Here is a 26,574-nt window from a genome sequence, read left to right as displayed (position 1 = left end):
TCCCACCTCCTCCTTCCTCCTGGGCAGCCAGCCTTGTGTTTGCCGGTTTCACAAAATGAGCAGCCGTGGCGGATTTTACCGGCAGGAGCTGAATAAGACGGTGTGGGAGGTGCCGGAGCGGTATCAGCATCTCACCCCTGTGGGCTCCGGGGCCTATGGATCTGTCTGGTAGGTGAATGGGCCAGGAACAAGTGCCTCCCCCTGCCCCCTCTTTCCCGGGCCCCTGCAGCCGGTGTCTGAGGCTTGGGAAATTCAGCAGTACTAGTGAGCGCTGGTGTGAGCTTAGTAGTGATACTATAGTGAGTGCAGCGACTTGTATGGGAGTGCGGGGGCCACAGCCCTGCCTGGTGTACAGGAGGCTGCTGCTGCTGCATTCCTCACCATGGCTATATATCTGCCGCTGTCTATAGATGAGAATTGGGGCATTATTACTAGGAAGGTACCATCCACAGTATGTGACTTCAGTACAGCGCCTCCCTAGTCATCAGGCCAGTGCCTGGCATAGCTCACTGCCATAGAGGTCATGTAAGTCCTGTCACTTTAAGAAAAGTAACAAGGTGCCCCACTTCAGCACCTGAGGACTGGCATAAGAGCAATGTCTTATTCATGAGCATGAACTTGCTATGGAATCCTGGTGACAGGGACTGGTACTTTTGTAACCTTCTCTCCAGGCCTCCCACTCTACCTGTTTTACAACTACAGGAACTTTCTTAATTATAGTGTCTGGCGCCATGGTCATTGGCATCGTACCTCCTAGTGTTCTCTGGGTTCTGTCTTTATAATCACTGCGCTGTTCCCCTCACTTTCTGATTGGGCTAAAAACTGGGGCCATATCAAGTTCATTCTGCATTCCATAAAATAACCAGTCTTATATTCTGTATGGTAGCCCTCCTATTTATTATCATAGGAACAGTATGACTGCACTTAGGTACAGGTACTTAGGTACTCTTTGATATAAAGTACCAAATCCAAACCAGACATTGGTTTAAATTATTTTAAAAAATTAAATAAAACCCTGCAGCAGGTTTTTAAACCCCCAGCTGATCATTTTCCTGCTGTGGGTTTGGGGTGTTTTTCAACATTTGTAATGCAAAGGTTAAAAACTATTTTAGTTGCAGGGGGACAATTCCACAGCAAGGGATATGCGAATTCTGTTGCCTTTTGCCACCGGCGGATCAAAGAGATGCCTAAAATGGACTTGTTACGAGTAAAGATGAGCGAGTACTGTTCGGATCAGCCGATCCGAACAGTACGCTCGCATAGAAATGAATGGACGTAGCCGGCACGCGGGGGGTTAAGCGGCCGGCCGCCGTCAAAGCGGAAGTACCAGATGCATCCATTCATTTCTATGGAGCGTGCTGTTCGGATCGGCTGATCCGAACAGTATTCGCTCATCTCTAGTTACGAGTGGCCTAAGGCTGAGTTCACATGGAGTTTTTTGGTCAGGAATCCTCCTTAGGGTAAGTTCACACAGAGTTTTTTTGGTCAGGATTTTGTTGCCGTATCCGCCTCAAAATCCTGACCGAAAAGACAGCTCCCGGAAAAATAAGCGAGATGTTCGTTCTTCAGGCCGATTTGCCTCGCGATTCAGCCTGAAGACACTCCCTCCTCCAGACTAGACCCATTCATTGGGCCTAATCCGGAGTGGAGTGCGCGGATGAATACCGTTTTTTGGTCTGGAACCTGAGGCGGCCTCTGCCTCAGGTTCCGGACCAAAAAACCTTGTGTGAACTTACCCTTAAAATCAGCATCCAAAAAAAGCCTCCCAATAGAACTCTATTGGAAGGATTTTTTTTTAGGCTGATTTTGAGGGCAGATTCCTGGCCAAAAAACTCAGTGTGAACTCAGCCTTAGGGAGCCTTCACATGGAGTAAACTCTCTCTTATTTTGGCAAAATACACATGTAATACACGTGTATTTTTTACATGTGTATTTTGCCAAAATGAGCGAGCGTTTACTCGGTGTGAAAGCTCCCTCAGGGTAAGTTCACATGGGTTTTTTTGCTGCCATGGTTTTTCCTGCAGTGCTTTTTTGCTTTGGGTCTGTGGCCATCCTCCCATAAACATCAATACAGCAATAGAGTTGTATTAAGAAGGAGGGGGGGGGGCAGCTAGTAAAATATAAAAATTAAAACCTCCCAAAAGTTCAAATCACCCCCTTTCCCTAGAATACATATAAAACTAAAAATTCACAGTGAAACACATACACATTAGGTATCCCTGTTTCTGAAAACACCCGGTGTACAAACTTTTAAAAATATTTTTACCATACAGTGAATGTCGTGGTAGGAAAATTAAAAGTGCTGAACTGCTGTTGTCGCCACTGATAAACTAAGTAATCAAAGCAATGAACATTCCTCAAAATGGCACACCTGGCTCCGCAAAAAAAGATGCCCTACACAGAAATATAAAAATTTCCAGAGTTTTAGATATTTGTTAGGGAGCGTTCACACTACCGTCGGTGTCCGCTCAAAAATCTGTCACGGACACTAGAAGCGGACACTAGCTGTGTCCATGACACCTGTCATTTATTTCAATGGGCATCAGGTGCGTTCTTTTGCACTCCGTGCATGCAGGGTTCCTCTGTCCGCTTGAGAAGTCGGACATCTTCACTTGTGGACAGGAAAGGACGGGCACGGAGTGCAAAAGAATGCACCCGATGCCCATTGAAATAAATGACAGGTGTCACGGACACAGCTAGTGTCCGCTCCTAGTGTCTGTGACAGATTTTGAGCGGACACTACATGTCGGACACAGATGGTAGTGTGAACGCCCCCTTAAGGGGTTGAATAAGTTTATTACCCATGGAGTCATACTGAAACCTAGAATACAGGTGACGTCATTTTGGCTGCAGAGTGAATGCTGTAAAAGCGTAGGCCGCAAGAAAGTCACACAAATGCACTTTTTTTCCAGTTCTACCCCACTCTAATTTTTTCTCCAGCTTCCCAGTACATTGTATAGAATAATAAATGGCAACAATTTGTCCTGCAAGCATTAAGCCCTCATACGACTCTGTGAACAAAAAAAATAATAAAAGTTAAGGGGTTTGGAAGGTGATGAGCCAAAAACAAAAATCAAAAAATGTATGGCTAATGTTATAAGGCATGTATGCTATTTTTTATTTATTTTTTGCACAAACTGCACCTGGGTTCTGCACATTATAGTAGTAAATCTTTTCACTTTTGTGCTAGATTGGAAAGTCATTGTGGTGGAGCCAGCACATCCATATATTCTATGGACATCTATTTGTGGCTAAAGGAATCCCCTGGCGGTGACATCTGATTTCAGGGGACAGTGGAGCTGGAAGTGCAGTTATCAGCTGATCTGATTCATTATTACAAAGGGATCGGCTTAAAAGTACATTCCTGCTTAAAAAAAGTGGACAGGCTGTTTCTCTGTCCAGCACTTTATGCTCCTGTCCCCTGCATGCCTGTAGTTGAATATGCACACTAGCAAAAGAATAGTAAAAACGGAGCTAGAACTCTTTATTTAGTGACCATGTGATAAGGTTCCTGTTCTCTGCTTCCTCTCATCTGTCCTGTTCGCTCCTTCTTCACATTGATTTTACTTGGTTGTCTGACATTACAACATTTAATATGATTTGTGAGTCTCAATAAGCTGGGCCGATAATATCTGCAGTGCATGGGAGAAAAACAATATTCATTTTGACCTACATGGTTTTTCCTTTTAATGAAAAAATAAGTCCCAGATTTACTTGACGTTGAAATGAAGCTATCAAAATATGTAAAAATATGTCTGCTGGCACCTGGCTGGAAAGTAATAGTATGCTACGTAGTATATCCATATTCCAGTAACTATGTATAACAATAGAACTGTATACTCTTCTTCTTTTCATTTTTGTTTTTACTTGCAGTCTATGGTGGACATTTGCCCCTACATACATCCTGTGACAGAGAAGATCAAAATATGTTATTCCGAACCTAGCATTAAAATAAAAAACAAAGTTCTTTCTGTCAGCTTAAGGGCTCGTTCCCACGATATAACGCGGTGCTCATTCTGACACGTATAAACGTGTCAGAGTCAGCGCTTCAAAACAGAATCCCATTGACTTCAATGGGTTCCGTTTAACACGCATAACACGTTGAAATCAATGGGTTAAAAAGCCTCCCATTGATTTCAATGTGTAGCATGCGTAAGACGGAACCCATTGAAGTCAATGGGATTCTGTTTTGAAGCGCTGACTCTGACACGCGTTTACATGTCAGAATGAGTACCGTGTTACATCGTGGGAACGAGCCCTTAAGAGGACCTTTGTCCACCTCCAAGAAATCCAGCTCTTTACATTATTGAATAGGTTCTGCTCCGCTGATTCTGGCACAGTTAGATTTTTGCTCTAGCCCACACCATTCATGAACAGTCAATGCTGTTAGTTTGGTGCCTGATATGCTATGTAGACTCTGTACTGTCAGGAGCAGATAAGGGGAGTGATTCTGAGCTCTGACACTGGCTACATCAGATGGGAGCTCTGAATCACACCACCCCTGACTGAATCTACCCTTCTGACATTACAGAACTCAGTCTGAATTCACAACTGCGTTTGAGTCTTCATAGTAGAGTCCTTGCAGGACTTTTCTCTCCCCTGGTTTCAGTATAAAACCGGCGGAGCCCCTGTATAGTCTAGTTGGAGAACACTTACATGCTCCTAGGACAGACAACGGACTCGCAGTAAACTCAATGTTGTCTTTGTGTTTGCATAGAGAGAGATACTGTCTGAGCATTTGTCAGCAAACTGCAGTTATCTGATCTGATGGCCTGGGATCTAATAGGAGGAAAAAAACGGTTCTGAATGTAATACAGAGAACTCATCCGTCCTCCTCTTCAGTGAGCTGTGTCATCTGTCCTATAAGCCTAGATAAGGAGAGAGAACAGGTCGGGTCCCTTGATAACACTGCAGAAACTTTTTTAACCTGCTGTTTTATTTTTGCCAAACCATATATATATATAATATATATTTTTTTTTAATATCACAAGCAGAGAGGTCTGTCAGTGTAGCTCTAAATGAGTGTGGTAGTTTAAGGTGTAAAACCTACTATAGTCTAACAGAAAGCATACTGCTGGGTAGGATTGGGTGATTTTGCAGTATAGCAAGTACAGTACTCAACTATCTACAGTGCTCCCATAGAGAATGAATGAAGCTCATGCTTAGTCTGCTGCTTTAACAGAAACCGGGAAGCAGGTCCCAGCTGTCAGACCCCCCTCCAATAATGAAGTTAATTGTTATCCTGTTGACAACCCCTTTATATATTATCAACTTTTATTAAATAAATGATTCCTATTTCACTTATTTAGTTGCTCATTACCTCTTAGGGCTGGGTGATTATGACCCAAGTCAAAATTGCGATTAATTGGGTATTTACATCGATTTCAGTTAATGAATGATTATTTTAGGCCATGCCCCTTTTTAAAACCACGCCTCGGAGACGGATTATAATCGGCGATTTGGGTGGTAACCCAGGGCATGAAGGCAAGTAATTACCCATTTGCCTATATTATAATCCACCCTCTTAATCAACTATCGGAATCCGCCAGTACTGTTGGTTACTGTTGTGAGGCATGGAAATCTACAAGAAGTGGGTATGTGATGGCTGAACCTCGCCCAGTGGTTTAGTTTGGTTTTTATTATTATTTATTTATATAGCACCATTAATTCCACGGTGCTTTACATTTGGAGGTTACATACAGTACACAAAATATACAGGCAGATATAAAACTAACAGAGAGAGAATTTCTAACAGGAGGGAGTGGTCGACTGTGTCAAAGGCAGAGGAGAGGTCAAGGTTTGACACGGAACTACTATTATACTCTGGGCGTCTCTTGACACTCCAAAGTGTAATAAGCGGAGACCAAGAGGAGATGAGCAAACATAACAAACAGTGTTGCTCACTTTCGGCAAAGATCCGTCAACGCCCATGTGATGGCTAAGGCCCAGTCTCAGGCCTCAGCGGTTCCTGACGTCATTGAGGAAGTCGGAAGATAACTTGGGACCAGAGTCCAGGGGAGGAGTGTAACTATGTTTGTCTCTGCATGCTATACTTTTGGGTCTCAAGAGCAGAGAGAAAATAGCATTTGCAGTTTGAACGTGTTCTGGCTGAAAAAAACTGTAATAATCAAAGTGAGAAAACTGACATGCACAGAATAACCTAGGTTATCCGAGTTACAGTGGTGCAGAGATGACAGATGCAGGTATTTGTGCGTTTTTTTTTTTTCTCCAATAGCCTCTTACGTCCCACTCTGTTCTCCATAGATTTCTGTTCAATAAGTAACTCAAGCTGATGGATCAGAAAACATATATTGTTCACTAAGAGATATATATATATATATTTAATTTTTTTTTCTTTTAATTATCCTGTGCTAATAATTTCTGAAAAAGTTTTGCAGAAATATAAAGAAGCATGTCATCAGTTTATATTACCCGTTATTTGTGAGTTTTCCCAACCTGTAAGCAATAGATATATGGGTTGTTCCTGGCTGTGGTTGCTAAATGTGATGTAACCACAATAAGTAGACCAATGTCTTACTTCATCAATGTGTTTTGAAATTGTCTCCGATTTCTTCATAAGTTTTAAAACCACCTACCCTTTTTTTTTTTTCTCTTTTAATAAATGCAGCCCTTGCCTCACGTGTCATGAAAGTATATTCAGTCTGCTCAGCTTAGCGATTGTGCCTTATGGAACAATAGCAGCACCTTTATTGCTCCAAAGAGCTTGTTTGCATATTGACAAAACAGTGATATATTGGCAACAGAGACCCTAACCTACCTATCTGCAGGGCTGGTTTTATATGCTTGCTTCTGACGAGAGGTGTCTGGGTTTTTTTTGTTAAAGGGGTATACAGAAACACTGTATTGACAGAACCAACCCAGTCATTTAAGAGAATGATACTGTGAATTGCTTGGTTGCCTTGATCATTCACATTTATGAGAAACTTGGGTCATGCTTTTATTAAAGGGGTTGTCCAGGATAAAATGATCTTTCTATTCTAAGCTACCCACACTATCATACTTTACTTGTCTTCCTGTCTTCTGGGCATGAAACGTCACTTGTGCGGTTGCACCTCCTCTTCTTGAGGAGACGGGGAAGGGGGTTGAGTTGGTTAGGAAGGACTAGTACTGGGTGTGTTAGCATGGGAAACAGGAAGGGGAGGGAGGTGGTGAGAGTCCGCTCTGTGTGAAGCACAGGGCATCCTGGTAGTTGTAGGAAATCAGAACAGGAAGCTAGCCATGGAAACAAATGCAGAAGATGCCAAGGGTTCACAGAGAGAGAAATCTCTCAAATCTCTGCTAAAGGTAATTGGTTGCACTTATTAACCTATTAATAGAGCTAACAGACATTTTTTTTGAAAAATAATATTTTTGCCCAGAAAACCCCTTTAATTCTTAGCAGCCATTCACAATGTAGAGGTGTAGAAGGAATTTGTTACTTTCTGTCAGGCCTGTGGTGCCTCTGCTAGTTGCTTTTGCTTTTTACAATGCCGGCCTTCGGTCCAGAACATGGCCTTTTCTTCTTTTTATCACTGTAGAAAGACTAAGTTAATATAATGTTTGCTGTATAGTACAACAGAGCATGAGACAAATGAAAGGTAATCAGGTTGTTGAAGTGCTCATCTGATTTCTTGAGGTTCCTCTTCTGACATCCTCTGCAAATAACTGATTTTACCAGGTAAAGTTACAGTTACATTGCATTGAGGCTATTCCAATATATTGCCAGCCATGCCCTACATGATGCACACGATTATGCTAGAATAGAAGGTGTTCTTCAAGCAGTTACTCAGGATTGTCCTGAAAAGGGGAAACGGATGCTTGCAATATATGAGAGCAAGTGAAGGCCACAGAAAGAAATGCAAGCAGAATTTGTAATAAAATCTTGTTTGTGGTCTTATATATTTTTATTATTATTATTGGTTTAAAAAAAAAACTAAACAAAAAGAGCATTTGGAAAAAATTTTCGTTATACCTAATCTCTGTGTAGAGTCTCCACTCCTGGTTCTGGCTCACAATCATGGATGCAAATCAGCGGCCAAACACTGGTGTGTGAATAAGTTTCAATGAATGTTCCCCATTATTCAGATGTTGTTATAAACAGCCTGTCCTATTAAAACATGTTGAGCTATGGGATTTGGCTAATAGCTCAATTATTTCAGGTTATAGAACTAGTCATTCCAGTTATATGGATTTGCTCCTCCTTGCATATTTAGAATATTAATATGGCAGTGATACGCATTTGTCAGCTACTAGTCATTGTGTGCTTGTGTCAGGACAGTAGGCTGGGCAAGTTCTTAGAAATGTTTTGTCTCTCTCTTGGCAAAGCCACATCTGTATCCTGTGGTTAAAGTTGTAGCTTTGCAGTCAGTAATATTTCCTTAGTCCAAGGCACCCACATGCATTCTAAATTAAATAAGCACTCCAACTTTTTTTAATGTTTCATCATATGCCTGTTCCTACTTGTATATCTTTGTGTGTAAATTCAGGATTCCTTCTCACTTGAGTAATGTGATCTCAAGACCTATTCATATAAAACAGAGTATGAGTTCCCACTGTCCAGGGGAATCAGGACGGTGGGGTTTAGTGATGATACAGCCATGCTCAGATAATAGAAGAAAACTCCCCCTGTGCTCCAAAATCCTCATCGGAATATACAACGAAAGTGCTTTTTCTCTGCATCCCTGGAGCTCTGAAACATAAGAAAGGTATCATTTTTATTCTGCTAACAGCATCTACAGCAGTATGAGAAGTGTTTATTAAAGTAGCTGGGGGCTGTGATAGACTCCCTTTACTACTGTGTAGGAGCAGGTAGTTCTGGTCTTTGGATTTGGAGGCATTGTTTGTGCTTATATTCCTATTAGTGTATGTTGAAGGATACTATTTATTACCTTTGACAATAGAGACTACAATTAGTATTTCTCCAGAGTACCATAATTACTCTGTGCAAATATTAGTAGTTTTAATTGCTATAATGGTTCACTCTGTATTGATAATTAAGTTTGCATATTACATCACAGTCAATGTACAAACTTTTGGATTAAAATAAGAAAAAAAACAGGGAAAAAAAAATCAGTAAACGATCACAGAAATTGATCACCTATGTTTTAGGAATTAAATATGCATACATTTTTTCAAATTCTGTATATTAAGTTTTATGCATGATTAAAGGGGCAGCCATTTAGCCATTTTCAGGATTGTACTTTACAGCACATGCATGAACCATTGGCAAAAAGGTAAAAGGAGAGTTTAAGGGTATGTTCACACGGTGGGATTTGCATTCCGCATGTGAACATTCCGCGCAGCTAGTCGCAACAGGATACTAGTGTAGTGCATCGGCATCCCATTGCGGCATTCCGCTCTGGATTAGGCCTAATTGGGAAGGAGTCTCGCACCGTGGCTAAGTCAGCGGCAATCCACGGCAAAATGGGTCATCTCACTTCTTTTTTCCGCTACTAGTTAGCGGAAAAAAGAAGCGAGTGGCTCCCATTGAAGTCAAATTGAGCCGTTTGTGGCAGTGGATATTGAGGCGCATTCCACGTCAAAATCCGCTGGCAAAAAACTTAGTGTGGAAAGACCCTTATGTTCTAGCAGCATTTAGTCTGCTATGCCTGCCCAAATAGTTTATTCACTTGACTCCAAAAGTCCTGACTCCTGAGCACTCCCAGGTACTTTAACAGTCAGTTCTTAAAGTTTTTGTTTTTCTACCTTCCATTGTTTTCAATGGGAGGCAGAGATCACAGCATGATGCTAAAAAAAAAAAAATAAGCATCATGCTTGGTCTTGCCATGGATTAAAAAAAAATTTAATTTATCTGTTAATGGATTTTGTCTACTTTCTGTGGAATTCAGAGTTGAAATCCACTTCCTGTCCCGTCTCTATTCTTTCCATTGTTTTTGCTAGAAGAAATCCTCAGTGTTTGTGACTGTGTGTACGGAGTAGTACATGTCTAATGCAGAAATTCTGATGCTGGGGGGATCACCTATATATATCAGGTATTCTAAAACATAGGACTATGAAAGATGAGATTCTCCAAAGTTGTGGTTCTACTTTTATTTTTGGATATCCCCAGTTGAAAGCATAATTGGGATTGATTCCGCAGCATGTAAACATGCCAATCCCAACTGTGTTTTCAACTTGGGATGGCTCCAAAAATAATAACGCTTGAATTGCGGCGTAGGTGTCAGAAGATCAAACACCTTTGGCAGGTCACTATCAGGTCATAAAGATCAGGACTGCTGAGATGCAGCAGAGCTGAGTGTGCAGCAGGGTTCACATCTCTGCTCTGGTGTAGCAGTGCTGGCCGTGCGCTCAGCTTGGCAGTATCTACGGTGTAGCCAAGCTAAGCGCACGGCCAGCACTGCTACATCTCAGCATAGGAATGCATTGACCAGCGTTGATTGACCGAATGCCATACAGAGTACAGCATTCGGCCAATCAATGCTGGTTTTGCTGGAGGAGGCGGAGTCTAAGATCGGTCCACAGCAGTCTCCATTCTGGTCCGATCTTAGACTCCGCCTCCTCACAGACGAGCCTCCGGCAGAACCAGCGTTGATTGGCTGAATGCTGTACTCTGTATGGCATTCGGCCAATCAACGCTGGTCAATGCATTCCTATGGGAAAAAAGTCAGCTCCCGCATATCGCAAGCTGATAGGGATCCCGACGCAATACAGTGACTTGGGTGTATTAGATGCCCACAGACATACTTCCCCTGCTGTCCCAGTTGCATTCCAGGGTGTTGGCATCATTTCCTAAGGTGTCATAGTGGACTTGGTGACACTCCTGAGTCGAATAGTGGTTTCCCCCTTAACGAGTATTTATTCCTCATAGACTATAATGGGGTTTGATGTTCGATCGAACAGTCGAGTATTGGGCGGCTACTCGAATCGAACTTCGAACATTTCACTGTTCGCTAATCTCTAGTAATCTCTAGACCTGTGGAATAAAGGTAACCTCATTGTTATTGCACAGTGATTGCCTTAAAAACTAAACTCTTTATTAAACGATGTAATGGTGGGGTTTTTTTTCCAATTCCAGCCCATTCAGAGTTTTTTTGTGGCTTTCCAGTACATTGTTTGAAATACTAAAAGGTGCCCTCTCATTATTATAAAAAATAAAATACAAAAGTTAAATTTATTGGAACGTACAGAGGAAACAGAAAATTTGCCACAGCAGGAAGGGTTAAGATAAATTTCCCTTAATGTATTTATTGTATTGTATTACTTCGTTTTCCAGTTCTGCCTATGACACAAAAACAAGACAAAAGGTGGCAGTAAAAAAGTTATCCAGACCATTTCAGTCACTTGTTCACGCACGGCGGACCTATCGGGAGCTACGTTTGCTCAAACACATGAAACATGAAAATGTAAGTAATTTCTTCTGAGAAAACTCTTATTGCACTGTAAAGGTATAGTCACGTATTGCAGATTTGTTTGACTTTTCTGCGACTCAAATCTATCCCATTCGTATGAATGTGGTTTCTACATACCGTATTTTTCGGACTATAAGACGCACTTTTTTTCCCCAAAATTTTGGGGGAAAAGAAGGGTGCGTCTTATAGTCTGAAGGTGGCGCCTGGCATCCGCTGTAATAGAGAGACGGAAGCCGGCAAGTGATAGACGCCATTACAGGTGCCGGGGCCTGAGACATCGCTGCGCTTCTATGCCCTGCATGAAGCCAGCAGCGGCAAGGGCTCCTCCGTCCCCCCGCCGCTGGCTTCATGCAGGGCAGAGGATCGTAGCGATGTCTCAGGCCCCGGCGTCTATCCCTCCCCGGCATCCGCCTCTCTAGTACAGCGGATGCCGGGTCAGTATCCGTGGCCCCTTCTCCCCCGGGGCCGGTCCCCACCGGCCCCGTACCTGTAAAGTTGCAGGCCGGCTCCTGCGTGGCGATATCGCAGGAGCCGACCTGTTCGGGTGACAGCCGGGAGCCTAATGAGGCTCCCCGGCCTGTCACGGCTCTATTAGTATTGCGGATGGTCTCTATGACCAGCCGTAATACTAATAGACAGAATGTCCCATAGACGGCAATACAGTTGTATTGCCGTCTATGGGACTTGCGATCAAGTGACCGCAGGTTCAAGCCCCCGGGGGGGGAATAAAATAGTAAAAAAAAAAAAAAAAGCTTTAAAAATATGAAATAAATAAAAGTTCTAAATCACCTCCTGTTTTTTTTTCAATACAAGGTGATCTAAGCAATAGATATCCCCCAAAATGGTATAACTAAAAATTACAGCTGGCCCCGCAAAAAAAACGCTCTATGCGTCCCCGTACAGCTGCAGGGTCACCTGTCAATGTGGCCTTGCAGCTGTTGCAAAACTACAACTCCCATATATTAAATATTTTACCAGTTTTTGCTTCAAATTTTTTTTTTCCCTATTTTCCGCCTCTAAAACCTAGGTGCGTCTTATAGTCCGAAAAATACGGTATATAGTAAATGGATCTGTGTAAGCCGTATTGATGATAAAAAAAAAAAAAAGAGAGAGAGAAAATGGACATTTCCACAACAAATTAGCCTAGTTAGACCTTTTGTGTGTTATTATTTTTTTATTTATTATTATTATAGCTGCATCCTGAGATGTTTCAAAAGAATGAATGCTGGCAATAGCCATTCGTTGTAAATGTTTCCTTATCTGATAGGATCATAAATTAGAATGTGGTTTATTTCTTAAGGGCCCTTTACATTGCAGAATATCTGCCTGAATGATCGCTTTTACAGATGTTCTAGCTTAGCTTACTTATTCATGCCCCTTACACAAGACCATGTACTAGTTCAGTGTGCTCTCCAGGTTTTTCCTGGATAGCACACTGACCCATTAATTTCTGTCAGCCCATGCACATAACCATGTATTACACAGATCCATGTGTGGGCTAGCAATTATTTATTTCTTTAATCGTTTGAAGGGATTTCTGAGTACATAATATTTTGTTGTAATCTCAGTGATGCAAAATACATAAGGGTAAATGAGGCCTTAGTAAAAATCCAGCTGGCTCTTGAGCCATAAGGACTGCAGAGATGATGAAAACTATGACTGCGCATTGATTTCCATGGAAATTCTAAACTATAAACTGTAGACATAAATCAATGAGAGCGGAAAGTCTGACACCAGACTAAATTTGGCCATGTATATTACTTTAATAGACGGTTAAATCCCCAAATTTCAGCAAGGTAGGCTGACAATCTAAAAGTGTATGTTGGAGATTCAGATAATCTTGGGAACAAAAGATGTATCTACCTTGCTGAATTTCAATCAGTCTAAATGGTTCCATAATGAGTTTAAAGTTGGCTGTGATTTATGAAGATGTTGGGGCTGGAATCCTTGGTGAGATCTGGAAAAATAGAGGAGGAAAACGTTGGTCGGCCTATTAACTCCACAGCGCTGGTTCTTATGAATAATCGCACCTTCAACGTCACAAACTAAAATGATCAAATTTTCTAAACGCTCAACAGCTGAAACAGACTGTGTGACATATCTTCTCCTAGGCATGGACAGCTAAAAGGGATATTTCCATTTCCAGGATCATATTTAAAATTGAAGTTTATTGTGCTTTACCCAATATATAGCTTTTTTTTTTTTTTTTTTTCTTTACGTATATTGTTAACCCCCATATAAGGCTCACAATGTACATTTTTTCCTATCAGTATGTCTTTGGAGTATGGGAGGAAATCCACGCAAACACAGGGAGAACATACAAACTCCTTGCAGATGTTGTTCCTGACAGGATTTGAGCCCAGGACTCCAGCGCTGCAAGGTTACAGTGCTAACCACTGAGCCACCATGTTGACCCCAATATATTGCTTTTTCTGTCTTGTCCCATTTGCCAGATACTGCTCATCATGTCTCCTCACTGTTTACAACTCATTGGCTTGGTTTTAGACCACCTCTTATCTAGATGGCTAGTAGATCCTTCTGTTAGCTCTGTACAGTGAGGGTTAGAACAGTGCTTGATAAGTTCAATGTCTCTTATGTTTGTATGTAAAACCAAAGACAATAGTGTACAGTGTCTTGAAGCACAACACGGAGCTGGCCTGATCCGTATATCACACAGGCTATGCCTGAGACCGGGAAGAGGAGGTGAAACCCACAGATGGTAAACTCTTTCAGTTTCAGGGAAGATAAGCCACCACCAACAGATTACTTCCCATTGAAAACACACATGCATGCTTTTCTGAGTCAAATGTGTATGTTGAGATTGTTCAGCCAGCAGCAGTCTAAGGAATATAGATAACTAAACTCTGGCACGGTTTGTGGACATAGAGAATATTTATCTAGATACTGGTGTGGACACACCTTGAAAACGTTGTAATTCCCTGTTGTCTTTAGACACGAGATGGCCTCATTTAGTTTTATGAGTCATTGCCATCTCCCAGTAGTGCATCCCACTTAAACATACATTAATTCTTGCTGTCATTTTGCTGTGAAAAGCCAGGCTCCAATAATCAAGGCCTTAGTGCAATGTCTTAGCTAGAGATAATGCAGGGGTGGGGGAAGAATGATGAGGAGCAATGCTGAAAGCAATAGACTTTCCTCTTATAAATAATGGCTTATGAAATTGCAGCCTCTGTACCTTTTTAAGCCTATTTTTATCATTGATTTCTCTGCTCCAATCTAATTATACTGCTGATCTAATCCATCAGAATGTGATTTATGTCACTGTCTTTAGAAAATCTTCCTACATTGAGATGTTATAATTGAATTAACGCATTGGTGAATATAAAAATGGTTTTCCCTGAAAATAAATCTTCAGCATGCCATCTAACTATAGGCGGTGAGACACATCTTGTTAGCGACTTTCCAGTAGGACATGTCCTATAATGGAGTGTTAAGTTTTCTCTGTAGCTGTCATAATTCAAGCAATTGCTGCAAGAAAAGAGAGTGCACAAAGTATCTGTGTTATCAGAAGATATCTCCTTTACAAAGCATAGAATGATAGGTACTGACAGCTCAGTTCTTCACAATGGCCATTCATCATGTGACATATCTCTGCTTGGTGGATACATTTCTGAATTTGTCATATTGTTGGTGTAAAATGTGTTTTAAAAGCCAAGCTGAAACCCAACAGACTCCTGGTGGATCCCGTTATGGTCTATGGGGTCTGAGGGTAACATACTGTTTCAGCGGTCCAGCTCTCTATCACTCTTGTCTCCCGGCAGACCCGAACAACACAGAGCCCAATGCAAGTGTGACCCTAACCTAAGGCACAAATATTGGCACAAATATTCGCTAAAACACGTAATGTGTCACCAGAATTCTTAAGCATTTAGCTTAGTATATCTCCCCCACTGTTTTATAGACGTTTCAATGTGTAATGTTATAGAGTTAAAAGTTTCACTTGTTTTTCAGGTCATAGGACTACTGGATGTCTTTACCCCATCTACTTCGGTTGAAACGTTTAATGAAGTGTAAGTATTAGTACCACCTATGAATTTAGGTGAATATGCCAGCAGTATTTGCACAAGTCTCCGTGCTGTTTGCTCCACTGTCTGGTAGCCAATAACAGTTAGATTTTTAGAACAAGCACAGGGAATAAATTATGGAATCGCTCAATTCTGAGGAAAAAAATATGGAACCATAAAAAACAAGCAAAATAACACTTCAACACATCACTAGTACTTTGTTGCACCACCTCTGGCTTTAATAACTGCTTGCAGTCTCTGAGGCTTTGACTTCATGAGTAATAATCTTTACTCTTCATCATTCTGGCTCAGTATGGGGACCATTCTGTAGTCAATAACATCAGATACACATGCATAAGTCACAATTTTGCGCTTTAACAGCAAATGTATGATACACTATATAAAGGTGGCAAGTGATATCAGCGGAATGCTATGAAAATATTATTGAACCAGTTTATAAATGGTAACGGGTTACCTTCTATGACCATTCATTCTAATAACTTATGTTAGTTGTAATATCTTCATATGACATTATTACTCATTTGAATGAACTAACCAATATGTCATTCACGCAGGGTGGAGGTGAAACAGCTGTTCTACAATGGGCTGAAACATTATATCACTAGCCTGGCTCACCTATGGATTTAGTATGGGAGTTGTCATGCTATAGGAGTTAGATGTTTACCCATATGCACTTGACTTGCGTATGCTTGCTTTGTACACCCACAAATATGTGTTTTACTGTTGCATTACATTTAAAGAGCCAGTAAAGTCTATCTTTGCAGCTAGTATGTCTAAAATATTTTAACAAGTGCCATAGCAGTGCTTGTATTCACTCTTCTCCGTAGAATGACAGATCTGGAAGCTACAAGTACTAAACAAGGATGTAAAGTGGAATTGGGATTCTGTAATATGCTTACTTAGTTGTTTTTTTTTTTATTTAACAGGTATCTAGTAACAAATCTAATGGGAGCAGACCTTAATAACATTGTGAAGTGTCAGAAGTTGACAGATGATCATATCCAATTCCTTATTTATCAATTACTTAGAGGACTCAAGGTAATACTCCCCCTCCCCTACACAAACATGTCAGTAGAAATGTACTTGTTAGGTTATGTATAAACATCAGATTAAATGCAGTGTGTATAGGTGTAACCAAAATCCGAGTCTGTGCCCTCAGATTTCTGTTGTGAGTGTGTAGCAAATCCAAAGCAGGTGTGCCCAAAGATTAGCCTCACATAAATGGGGCTAATGCTCTGTATTTATGACCAAAAAAATTATGTACCACTTACTTCCAAAATCCGAAATGTCCAATGATGTTAACGGTGTTTCAAAAACCCTATTCACATACAGTGGATGCCGATTTTGTCTTATTTTTGCCATTTTATATTTTTACACTTAATAACTGAAGTATCAAACTCCTACAGATTTTCATTTGCCTCTTTAAGGTGGACCTGTATGAACAAATGACCATAGTGGGTGCTGGGAGTGAGTGCCTGCATGGGGTCCCTAACCCCCCTACTCCACAATTCTCCCTGCACTTTAAAAGTAAAATGGATTTTTTTCCTTTATTTATTCAAAGCAGATAGTGGAATATATATATATTTTCTTATTTATTTTTATTTAATTTTCTGATTATGAGGGCTGCCATCTTGTCTGAGCTTCTCATTTGCTCTAACAGCAGTGATATGCTTTATGGCATCGTCATGGCCATAGGCAGCAATAGACTGGAGCTGGCTCATTGAGGTCTCCAATGAAGAGTTGATATTTTATTTGTATACTATAGTAAGGTGTCATCTGATCATCAGCCTGATAAGGGGATGGGTCTTATGAAAAAAAAAAAAGTTCAGTTTTAAGATTTTAAGAATTTTTTTTAAAACAAATTATGCCAGTTTATAGGTAAACTTAGACTAGGCAGTATTGGTAAATCTGCAGCAAAATGGTACATTATAGAAATGAAAGGCTAGGGCCCCGCTGCAAAGTGACACTAAATCACACTTTTCAGAAAAATACGCGCATTGCTATTTCCAAAACCGTTGTACCATGTCAATTATACCTAAGGAAATGCTGGCGGTCTCCCTATAGGTATAATTAAAGAAGAAAGATTTTCTATGAAAAGCACAGTGGGAAAAACCGCAAGCTGTTGCTTCCATGGTTTTTCTCGCTTTGTGGAGCCTTACCTTAAAGATTCTTTAAACAGGCTAGTCAGGAGAGCTAACACTTCCTCTCTAACGTACGACAGAACATTAGTTCAGTTATTTCAAGTGTTCATATTACACAATGTCTAATGTCTGAAGGCAGCTAAAAGCAGAAATGTGCTGTTGCTATATGTTTAGCACTTACTGATCTTTCAACTAAAACACCCATTCCACAGTGCATTATACAAGTGAATGGAGCTCATCTGCAGTAGCACTGTATGGCCACTACACAATGTATAGAGCAGTTTACTTCCAGCTCTTTACACTGTGTCGGCGCACTCCCATCAATCTAGAATGGATAACTTATCCCAAGACAGGACATCAAAATGTAGTCTTGGATGGAATTGTGTAAACACACTTTCATACTAGTCTTACAATAATTCTGGAGCATCTCCTTGTTTTAGAACTTTATTTTGTTGTTCTCCTGTTATTCCTACTATATATGTAGGAATAAATTTACTGTGTGTTGCAGTTTGGAGCTATGTCCAGTCAGTGTTAGTGTGTAGGTGCACATTCAAAACTGGTAGAGATGAGCGAGTAGTATTCGATCGAATACCTCACTGCCATAGGGTGTAAGCGGCCGAACACTAAGGGGTTAAGCGCTTCAAATATTCTCTGCGCTTAACCCCTTGGTGTACGGCCGCTTACACGCATTCCTATGAGAGCGAGGTATTTGATCGAATACTACTCGCTCATCTCTACGGCCTCTTTATAGTATTATTCATAATCTTCTAGGTGGAATGACAGGAATGGCACAACAATTTTCTAATATACAGTTTACTATTATGTGTGGAGAGTGGCGTTCTTGACAGAATGAAATTCAGGTTCACATATTTTTTAAATTCTTTTTGCACTTAAAAGTGCATCAAAATTTGCAATCATTTTCTTACCGTAATTTGTGTTTTAATTTTTTAATTTTATTTCTTTTACGTCCTTGTCTTTTTATCAGTGTCTTTGACCAGCAAATGGGGGATGTAAGGATAAACTAGACAGTCTAAGGAAGCACCAGATTTATTATTCAGCATAATCCAAGGGCTATTAGACTGTTGTGTAAAACTACCCTAAACGGGCACTGGCAAATGTAATTGAAATCTTTCTTTAAAAAACCCTTTTCTATATAAAGTAGTAGTGTCCTAACGTGGCCACCTATGGGATATGTCATAATAATTGACCTGTAGTATTTTCTGTACTATTGCAGCATGATGTGAGTCCTCACTGGTTAGTTCACAATTATTTTTATACAGCGAATTGGAAACAAAATGTTTAGAACTAAAATTTAAGCACTACCCCACGGTTTCAGATCTGTGTTGGTGCTGTGGTTCTGCGGAGGGCTCCTTCTTCCACATCTGGTGGGAATGTGGGGAGTTTCACTCCTTTTGGGATTTTGTGTTTTCCCTGTACGTGAGAGTGTGTGGTTGCCCTTTGACCCCTTCCCCCCAGCTTGTGCTTCTCTCTCTCATTCTGGGCAAGCTCCTGAAGGTGAAGGGAGATCTCTTGCGTCTCTTCCTCACAGCCGCCAGGATGGTTATCCCCCGACATTGGCGCCGCTCCACGACCCCTTCTATGTTGGAGTGGCTCCAAGAATTCCTCCCTATCAGGAGGATGGAGGGCTTGGTTGCGGAAGACTCTCCCGACCCGTCCAAGTTTGATGCCCTCTGGCGGCCGTGGGTTGTGTTTCAAGAGTCCTTTGTTTCCTCCCTGTTTGGTTGAGCCCCTGCTTCCTCTACTGCCTAGTCCTGGCTACCCTCCGCTTACCCTCCTCTACTTGTTGGGTCTTTTCTGTCTTGTATTCCCCTTTCCACTTGTTTCTCCTGTGTCTGATGTTCTGTGTCCTCCTCTTTTTCCCTTTCTGAATTTGTTGGTTGTTTTGATTTGTTTTTTGTTCTTTTATTATTATTATTATTATTATTATTAGAGATGAGCGAACAGTAAAATGTTCGAGGTTCGATATTCGTTACGAGTAGCCCCTCAATATTCGACTACTCGAATCGAATATCGAACCCTATTATAGTCTATGGGGGGGAAAATGCTCGTTTCAGGGGTAGGCAACGTTATACTTACCAAGTCCACGAGTGAGGGTCGGGCTGGATCCTCTGAGAAGTCTTCTCCTTGCAGCATCCTCGCGGTATCTTCTGGCTCTGAATTCACTCTACCAGGCATCGGGCCTGAGCAGAACCGACTGCGCATGCCCACGCTACAAGCAGACATGCGCAGTCGGCTCTGCCCAGGCCCGATGCCTGGCAGAGTGAATGAAGAGCCGGAAGACGACGTGGGGAAGCTGCACGGAGAAGACTTCTAAAGGTAGGAGAAGAACCAGCGTTGATTGGCCGACTGTATAGCATTCGGCCAATCAATGCTGGTTCTGCATCAAACTTTTATATTTGAACAGCGAGTGGTACTCGATCGAGTATTTCGAATACCGTAGTATTTGATCGAATACCTACTCGATCGAGTACTACTCGCTCATCTCTAATTATTATTATTATTATTATTATTATTTGCCCCCTCCCCCCCCCCCCCCTCCCTCCCCGGCTGTGTTCTCCCCCCGGCAGATGATTAACCTTGCGGTCTCGCTGAGACCTTAGTAGATAATTTGCAGGCATAAAGCCCCTCTTTCATTGTGTTGTGTTCTTTTCTATGAAACCGTTCAATAAAAAAGTCATTACACCTAAAATATTAAGCACATCAGACATTTGATCCTAAATGTTTTCATTGTTTCCACAGTATATCCACTCGGCAGGAATTATTCATAGAGTAAGTAATTTATCTGTATAGCTTGATGTGTTTTAAGCATCTAGTCATTTATGTATCTTGAAATGTAACAGTTTTATCTTTATTGTATTTTAGGACTTAAAACCCAGTAATTTAGCTGTAAATGAAGATTGTGAACTAAGGGTAAGCTTGCTACGTTCGTTCACATAGACAAACCACAATCTTTTCTTCCTGTATAATTCTTTAACATCTTATCTTGTCATTGATAATCAGTCATAAATCGCTAATATTTGTTCTGCTTTTTTTGCGTATCAGATTTTAGATTTTGGGCTGGCCAGACAAACAGATGATGAAATGACTGGATATGTAGCAACCAGATGGTATCGAGCTCCAGAGATAATGTTAAACTGGATGCACTACAACCAAACAGGTAGTGGAAAAAAAAACCATGCAAAATCAATTGGATTGCCAAAGTAACAAAAGTGTGATCACTAAAGCAATAAAAACATTAAGGGCCTGTTCAAATGGTGGAACTCCACCCTGAGATGGAAGCTGGGTACTGAAGAAAAAAAAATTGAGCATCCTGCTTGATCTTTCTGTAGGTTCTGCAACTGAACCAGCCACAGAGTATGCGGCTAGAGACATCATGCTTATTTGGCCCTTTTATCTGTGCCTTATCAGTGACAGAAACCCAAAGCTTTGTTTTGGCGTTCCATCGTGGGGAGCCAGGGAGATGCAGGAGATGAGAGAAATCTCAAATTCTTCTTCCATTTTCTACTCTGTGAATATACCTATGGTCATTATTTTCTTTAACCTTTTAATAATAATAGAACAAGTCATCATACAGGCACATGGGCCAAAATAAAATGTGATAACTTTTGGACGTTGAGGTGTTTTAAAAATAAAAAAATAAAAAATTCCATGATCAAAATGAGAATTTGTATGGTTTTAAAAGTAACTAAAGTCATAAAAGTATACAGCTGGTTAGAAGTATTACATGAATTTATGTCACTATTTCACTAGCAGAATTACATCACATCTTCTAACCTTTTTTTTTTTTTTTTTTGGTTCTTATTTAACATTTTGTATTATTGTGCTTTTTGCAGTTGACATTTGGTCGGTTGGATGCATTATGGCAGAGCTCCTGAAAGGCAAAGCTCTTTTCCCAGGCAATGATTGTATCCTTTTATTACAGTTTAACTTTATCTTCTATAGGTCATATGCTATAACTTAAAGAGGACCTTTCATCAGTTGGGGCACATACAGTTTTATATACCGCTAGAAAGCCAACAGTGCGCTGAATTCAGCGCACTGTCGGTTTTCCAAATCTGTGCCCCAGGTGAAGAGCTATTGGTGCCGGTTACCGTAGCTCTTCACCGTCAGAAGGGCGTTCCTGACAATGCTGTACTGTGAGAGCGGTGAGGAACGCCTCCTCCCTCACCTCACAGTACTCATCCATAGACAAGTACTGTGCCCCAACTGAGCATGTGCCCAAACTGATGAACGGTCCTCTTTAAGCATAGTTGGTAATTATAATAAAATGTCATCTAGTACTCAATAAGATTAAAAGATATCAAACCAACATTAGCCATGAAGGTGTCATTCATTTCTAAATGTCCATGCGCTGTTAGTGTAGACATGCCATCAGAGAATTTCTATTTCACAGGTTATTTGTGATTCTTCTAAATGGAAAGCTTTAGTTGGATTAGCAGGAACCCATGATGTTGAGATGAATGGGACTGAGCTGTAGCATTGCCATGTCACCAATGAATGTGAGGTATCCACTGAAGCAGTGAAGCCTTTATTGAAAGAAAGCAGCCATGTTTTCTGATCCTGGATATCCCCTTTAAACCTAGGAGAGATCAATCAATTGATATGTATATTGATGATTGTATTGCATACATTTTTTTTCTAAATAACTACAGATATCGACCAGTTAAAGAGGATAATGGAAGTTGTAGGCACACCCAATTCTGAATTTCTTATGAAAATTTCATCGGAACATGTAGGTTCTCTATTCTTCCTGATATCTGCTGTACACATGCATTGTATAATTGCACGGTAAAATATATAAATATTTAATGTATATTATAAATATTATAATGTATACATTTTTTTTTTTTTTTACAAATATTTTAAAATAAGAAAAAAAGTCCAAACATCCCCTTTCTCAGCTTTAGAAACAAAACAAATTTACACATATTATGTATCAATACGTCCAAAGCTCTCAGGACTATGTGGGGAAGTTAGCTCAGTAGAAGCAGTGGTGCGGATCCAACCAGTCAGGGCTCGTTCACATCTGCGTTCTGCTCTCCGTACTGCAGGTTTCCGTTTCCTGCATAAAACAGAGCAGGAGACGGAAACCTGCAGGAGTCTCTCACCCATTCATTTGAATGGGTGAGAAAGCTGTGCGGCGGTGAGCGTTTTGCGCTCTCCGCCGCGAAACCGGGTTTTTTAATCCGGACACAGAGTCGGACATGCAGTACTCTGTGTCCGGATTAAAAAATCCGGTTTCGCGGCGGAGAGCATAAAACGCTCATGGCCGGACCCGGTCTGTGCTTTCCGTCTTCTGGCATGCAGAAGACGGAAAGCACAGAACGGAGAGTAGAACGCAGGTGTGAACCTAGCGTCAGAGACAGGGACACAAATTTTGCAGCAAAGCAGTTTAAGAAAAACTGCAAAATAAATAAACCTTTACATCAGGCACAAAAATGAACAAATAAAATACAGCTTTAACTTCAGGCAAAATAACATTAAAAAAAATCCTGCTCGTCTGAGCGCTAACTAAACAGAAAACACTGTATGTGTGTCTTACTATCAACCAAAAAAATACACTGTACCGTATCACAAGGCTCTCCGTATCAGGACAGACTCAGCCACTTCCTCTCCTCCAAGGATCTGCCCTGAAGTGCGCGCTCTGCAGCCTTTTATGGGCCAGTAATGAGCCTATGGCCCACACCTGAGCTGCAGCTTATTCAAGATCCGCCTTGGACCACACATATGTCAGGAATCTGGGCCTGATATAGCGGGACTCCAGCACTTTTTCTTTCACCTTCTCACAACTATTATAAATTGCTGGACCACCAATTTTCTTTTGTGGTAGCCACCCATTGCCATCCCTAAAACAGAAAGATTGGACCTGTCCCATGGACAGCGATTTGTTGTGGCCAGAAAAAAAGATGGTGCTCTAGCAGTTGAGGTCCCATATACAACAAGATTGCTCTTTGATACAATAAAGATATGTGCAGTAATGAGTAACTTCCCCTATAGCAGCTGATAGGTGGCTTATAGGTGTTTTGGTGGTGGTTAGACTCCCTTTAAACTTGTAGTTAGTGAATTAAGATTCCACTGATAAAGTCCTCAGATGCTTATAGTAACCACTTGTGCGGATGATAGACTGGAAAATTGGTGCAAGAAAATGGGTCCATTTTTTTTAAAAAAAAAGAGAAATGCGGCCGGGAAAAAAAACAGCTGTAATAGAAAAAAACAATTGTCATTTCTTTTGTATCATTAGGCTAGAAGGTATATTGAATCTTTGCCACACATGCCGCAACAGGATCTGAATGAGGTGTTTCGTGGTGCCAATCCTCTAGGTATGTCACTAATCTCCTGCCGTAGTCTATGACTGTTATGCCTGAAGTTGGGGACACAGTAACTGTGTTTTATAATAGTTTAGAATAATTGTACTTCTAAAATATAGTCTCTGTTATAACAGCAAGTAGATGTGTATGTATCATCATTTTTCAAAGATATATGTGAAGTTAAATAGGAATTGCAGCTAAAGCCTGTAACACATACAAAGCCAGCTGCCATGGGTCTGATATTCTCTGGATTATTGAAAATATCCAGATTTATGGCTCAAACATTCTTCAGTGTGCAATCTTGTTACGGTTATCTCTTCTATGTAAAAAGCATCAAGAGTTTGACAAGATGACTTATCTTTTTAGCAATTGACCTGCTGAAGCGGATGCTGATTTTAGACAGTGATAAACGGATCACAGCCACTGAAGCCCTCGCACATCCTTACTTTGAGCAGTATCATGATCCAGAGGATGAGCCCGAGGCTGAGCCCTATGATGAATCTACAGAGAATAAGGAACGCACAATCGAGGAGTGGAAAGGTGAAGAATTTGTCTACATTTGTGTGATCATTTGTGACAATTTTACCATATACCAGGGGGCCACACGGTGGCTCAGTGGTTAGCACTGGAGCCTTGCAGCGCTGGGTCCTGGTGTTCAAATCCCACGAAGGGCAAATAACCATCTGTAAGATGTTTGTATGTTCTCCCCGTGCTTGCGTGGATTTCCATCCCATATTCCAAAAAGACATACTGATAGGGAAAAAAATGTACATTGTGAGCCCTATGTGGGGCTCACAATCTACATAAAAATAAATAACATTTTACCATATACCACAATTACTATGTACCAAACCAAACCTGAAGTATAATAAGAAGCCCACACAGGCCAGTTGCTTACTTGAAGGGATTGTTTCAAGATCTTTTCCATATAATTCGTTGGGGTGTCAGCTGGAAAAAAGGCTCCTGCTGTTGTGAACTTGTTCCAGCTATGTATTACATGATTCCATTCATTTGAATGCCAAAACTGCTTATGTCGAGAGATAGGTCGAGACCATCCCTTTAAGCAGAAAAGTGAATTTCTTGACAGACAGATAAATGTGACATATGCAAAGGCAGGCACCATTATCTTCATGTTTCACATTATCACGGCTGTCACCGTGGGCCAGTGTCTACTTGTTTTGGTTTTTTTTTATGCATACTACATTTCTGTACTCCTATGCAAAATGTTAATATTAACAGGAGCTGCTATTTTATGATTTTTTTCCTTTTTTGTCTCCAGAGATTACATATGAAGAAGTGGTTAGCTTTAAGCCACCTGATATTAAAATTGATAATTTGGAAATTGAACAGTAATGACTGCCATTTCTCCTGCTTCCCATGGACAATTACAGTATTGGCTTTGGCTTTTGCGACGTGAAAGGCTTCTGTTGACCAAAGACAAGAGGGTCCTTATGTACCATCATTGTAAGCTCATCACAACTGCTGCCATAATCCCATGACCTTTCTGAAAATTATTGTTTTAAATAAATTCTCCCATTTTTATTATGCTACACACAAGCACAAATGCATGTATTCTTTTTAAATGTCATGATAACTGGATATCTCATGTATTATTGTCAGTTTTATATAATTTAAGATATCGGATAAATGCTCTTCCAGTCTCTTGTCAGAATACATGAAAATGTGTTATTTATTTTCTTTCTATATAATACTACTTTGACCTAGCACTGATCAAGGTCTAATTTCTCTATCTAAATAAACACGGTGTGGCCATTAAGTGTACAAGTTGGGCAGCTGGATTTTTCGCATAGAGGGCTTTTAATACAGATGGAAGTTGAATGTGCAGACCCTTAAAGAGCATCTGTGGTTAACATGCAGTCACACTTGCCAGCATTACTGATAATGACTGGATGACATTCAGAAGCGTTATTATTATCTATGGGAGTCATTTTTGGGATAACTGTCAGCATTACAGATACTACGTCATTAATAACTCCTCACCAACCCATGATTATTGTTATGAAGATGAGAACTACATCAAACATTAATGTTATTTTACCACATTGGATCACGTTAGATTTATGTGATGCTAGGACACGTATTTAAGTTTATGGGTACTGTATAGAAGAGATAGATTCTGCAGATTACTGTCTCCAACAGCATCCAAATCTGTTTTTTGAGACTACTACATTATTCTAAAGTTTTTGAAAAATGAATGTCAGATTCCCTGTGGGACCAGATCTGTTGTAAACAATCTTGTTCATCTGTACTTCCTTCCAATCTCTAGTAATGATATACTTCTATGAGCACAGTGATGTGTGGGTGTTCCAAGGTATTTTGACATTGTGCGTAAACAGTGTGGGTGAACATTATTTATATGCATTGCTATATCATGATACAGCACGGCGTGTACATTTACAGCGACATAAATATTTCCCATGAATGTGAAAAGCTGCTTTTTTATGTGTGATTTCTGCATGTTACATTTAAGGTTATAATGTTAATAGAAGGGAGCTCCATGGAAAATGGCTTCACTGATCAGGTAAAAGTTTACTCCTCAGATTGAGAGGATTTTTGCCAGCTTTAATAGCGGGTGCCTTCATTGGGTGGCTGGGCAGAGTTACGCCTATTAGTTCTTTGTCTGGGAGGTAATGTGAAATAAAAAGTTGATAAGCCTTCTATTTGTCCT

General features: G+C 40.6%; 1 protein-coding gene across 1 annotated transcript; it reads left to right on the top strand.

The window, feature by feature from the left end:
• Positions 1–26,574, top strand: MAPK11 (mitogen-activated protein kinase 11). Its single transcript, XM_075274183.1, has 12 exons — positions 1–168; positions 11,234–11,363; positions 15,342–15,400; positions 16,342–16,453; positions 20,317–20,346; positions 20,440–20,487; positions 20,620–20,734; positions 21,411–21,482; positions 22,230–22,309; positions 23,819–23,897; positions 24,252–24,425; positions 25,165–26,574. Exons 1-12 carry the CDS (start codon positions 56–58, stop codon positions 25,236–25,238), a joined length of 1,086 nt encoding a protein of 361 aa, XP_075130284.1. The 5' UTR covers positions 1–55; the 3' UTR covers positions 25,239–26,574.

This window comes from Leptodactylus fuscus, chromosome 5, assembly GCF_031893055.1.
Source record: "Leptodactylus fuscus isolate aLepFus1 chromosome 5, aLepFus1.hap2, whole genome shotgun sequence".
Taxonomy (NCBI): Eukaryota; Metazoa; Chordata; class Amphibia; order Anura; family Leptodactylidae; genus Leptodactylus; species Leptodactylus fuscus.
Note: the sequence above shows the minus strand (reverse complement) of the source record. Positions and strands in the feature narration are given on the sequence as shown.

Excerpts from the sequence above, each read along its gene's own strand:
- MAPK11 (XM_075274183.1), top strand. The coding sequence starts at position 56 with ATGAGCAGCCGTGGCGGATTTTACCGGCAGGAGCTGAATAAGACGGTG. Across the intron at positions 22,310-23,818 it reads TGAAAATTTCATCGGAACAT|GCTAGAAGGTATATTGAATC; the intron begins GTAGGTTCTCTA and ends TTGTATCATTAG. Across the intron at positions 24,426-25,164 it reads CACAATCGAGGAGTGGAAAG|AGATTACATATGAAGAAGTG; the intron begins GTGAAGAATTTG and ends TTTTGTCTCCAG.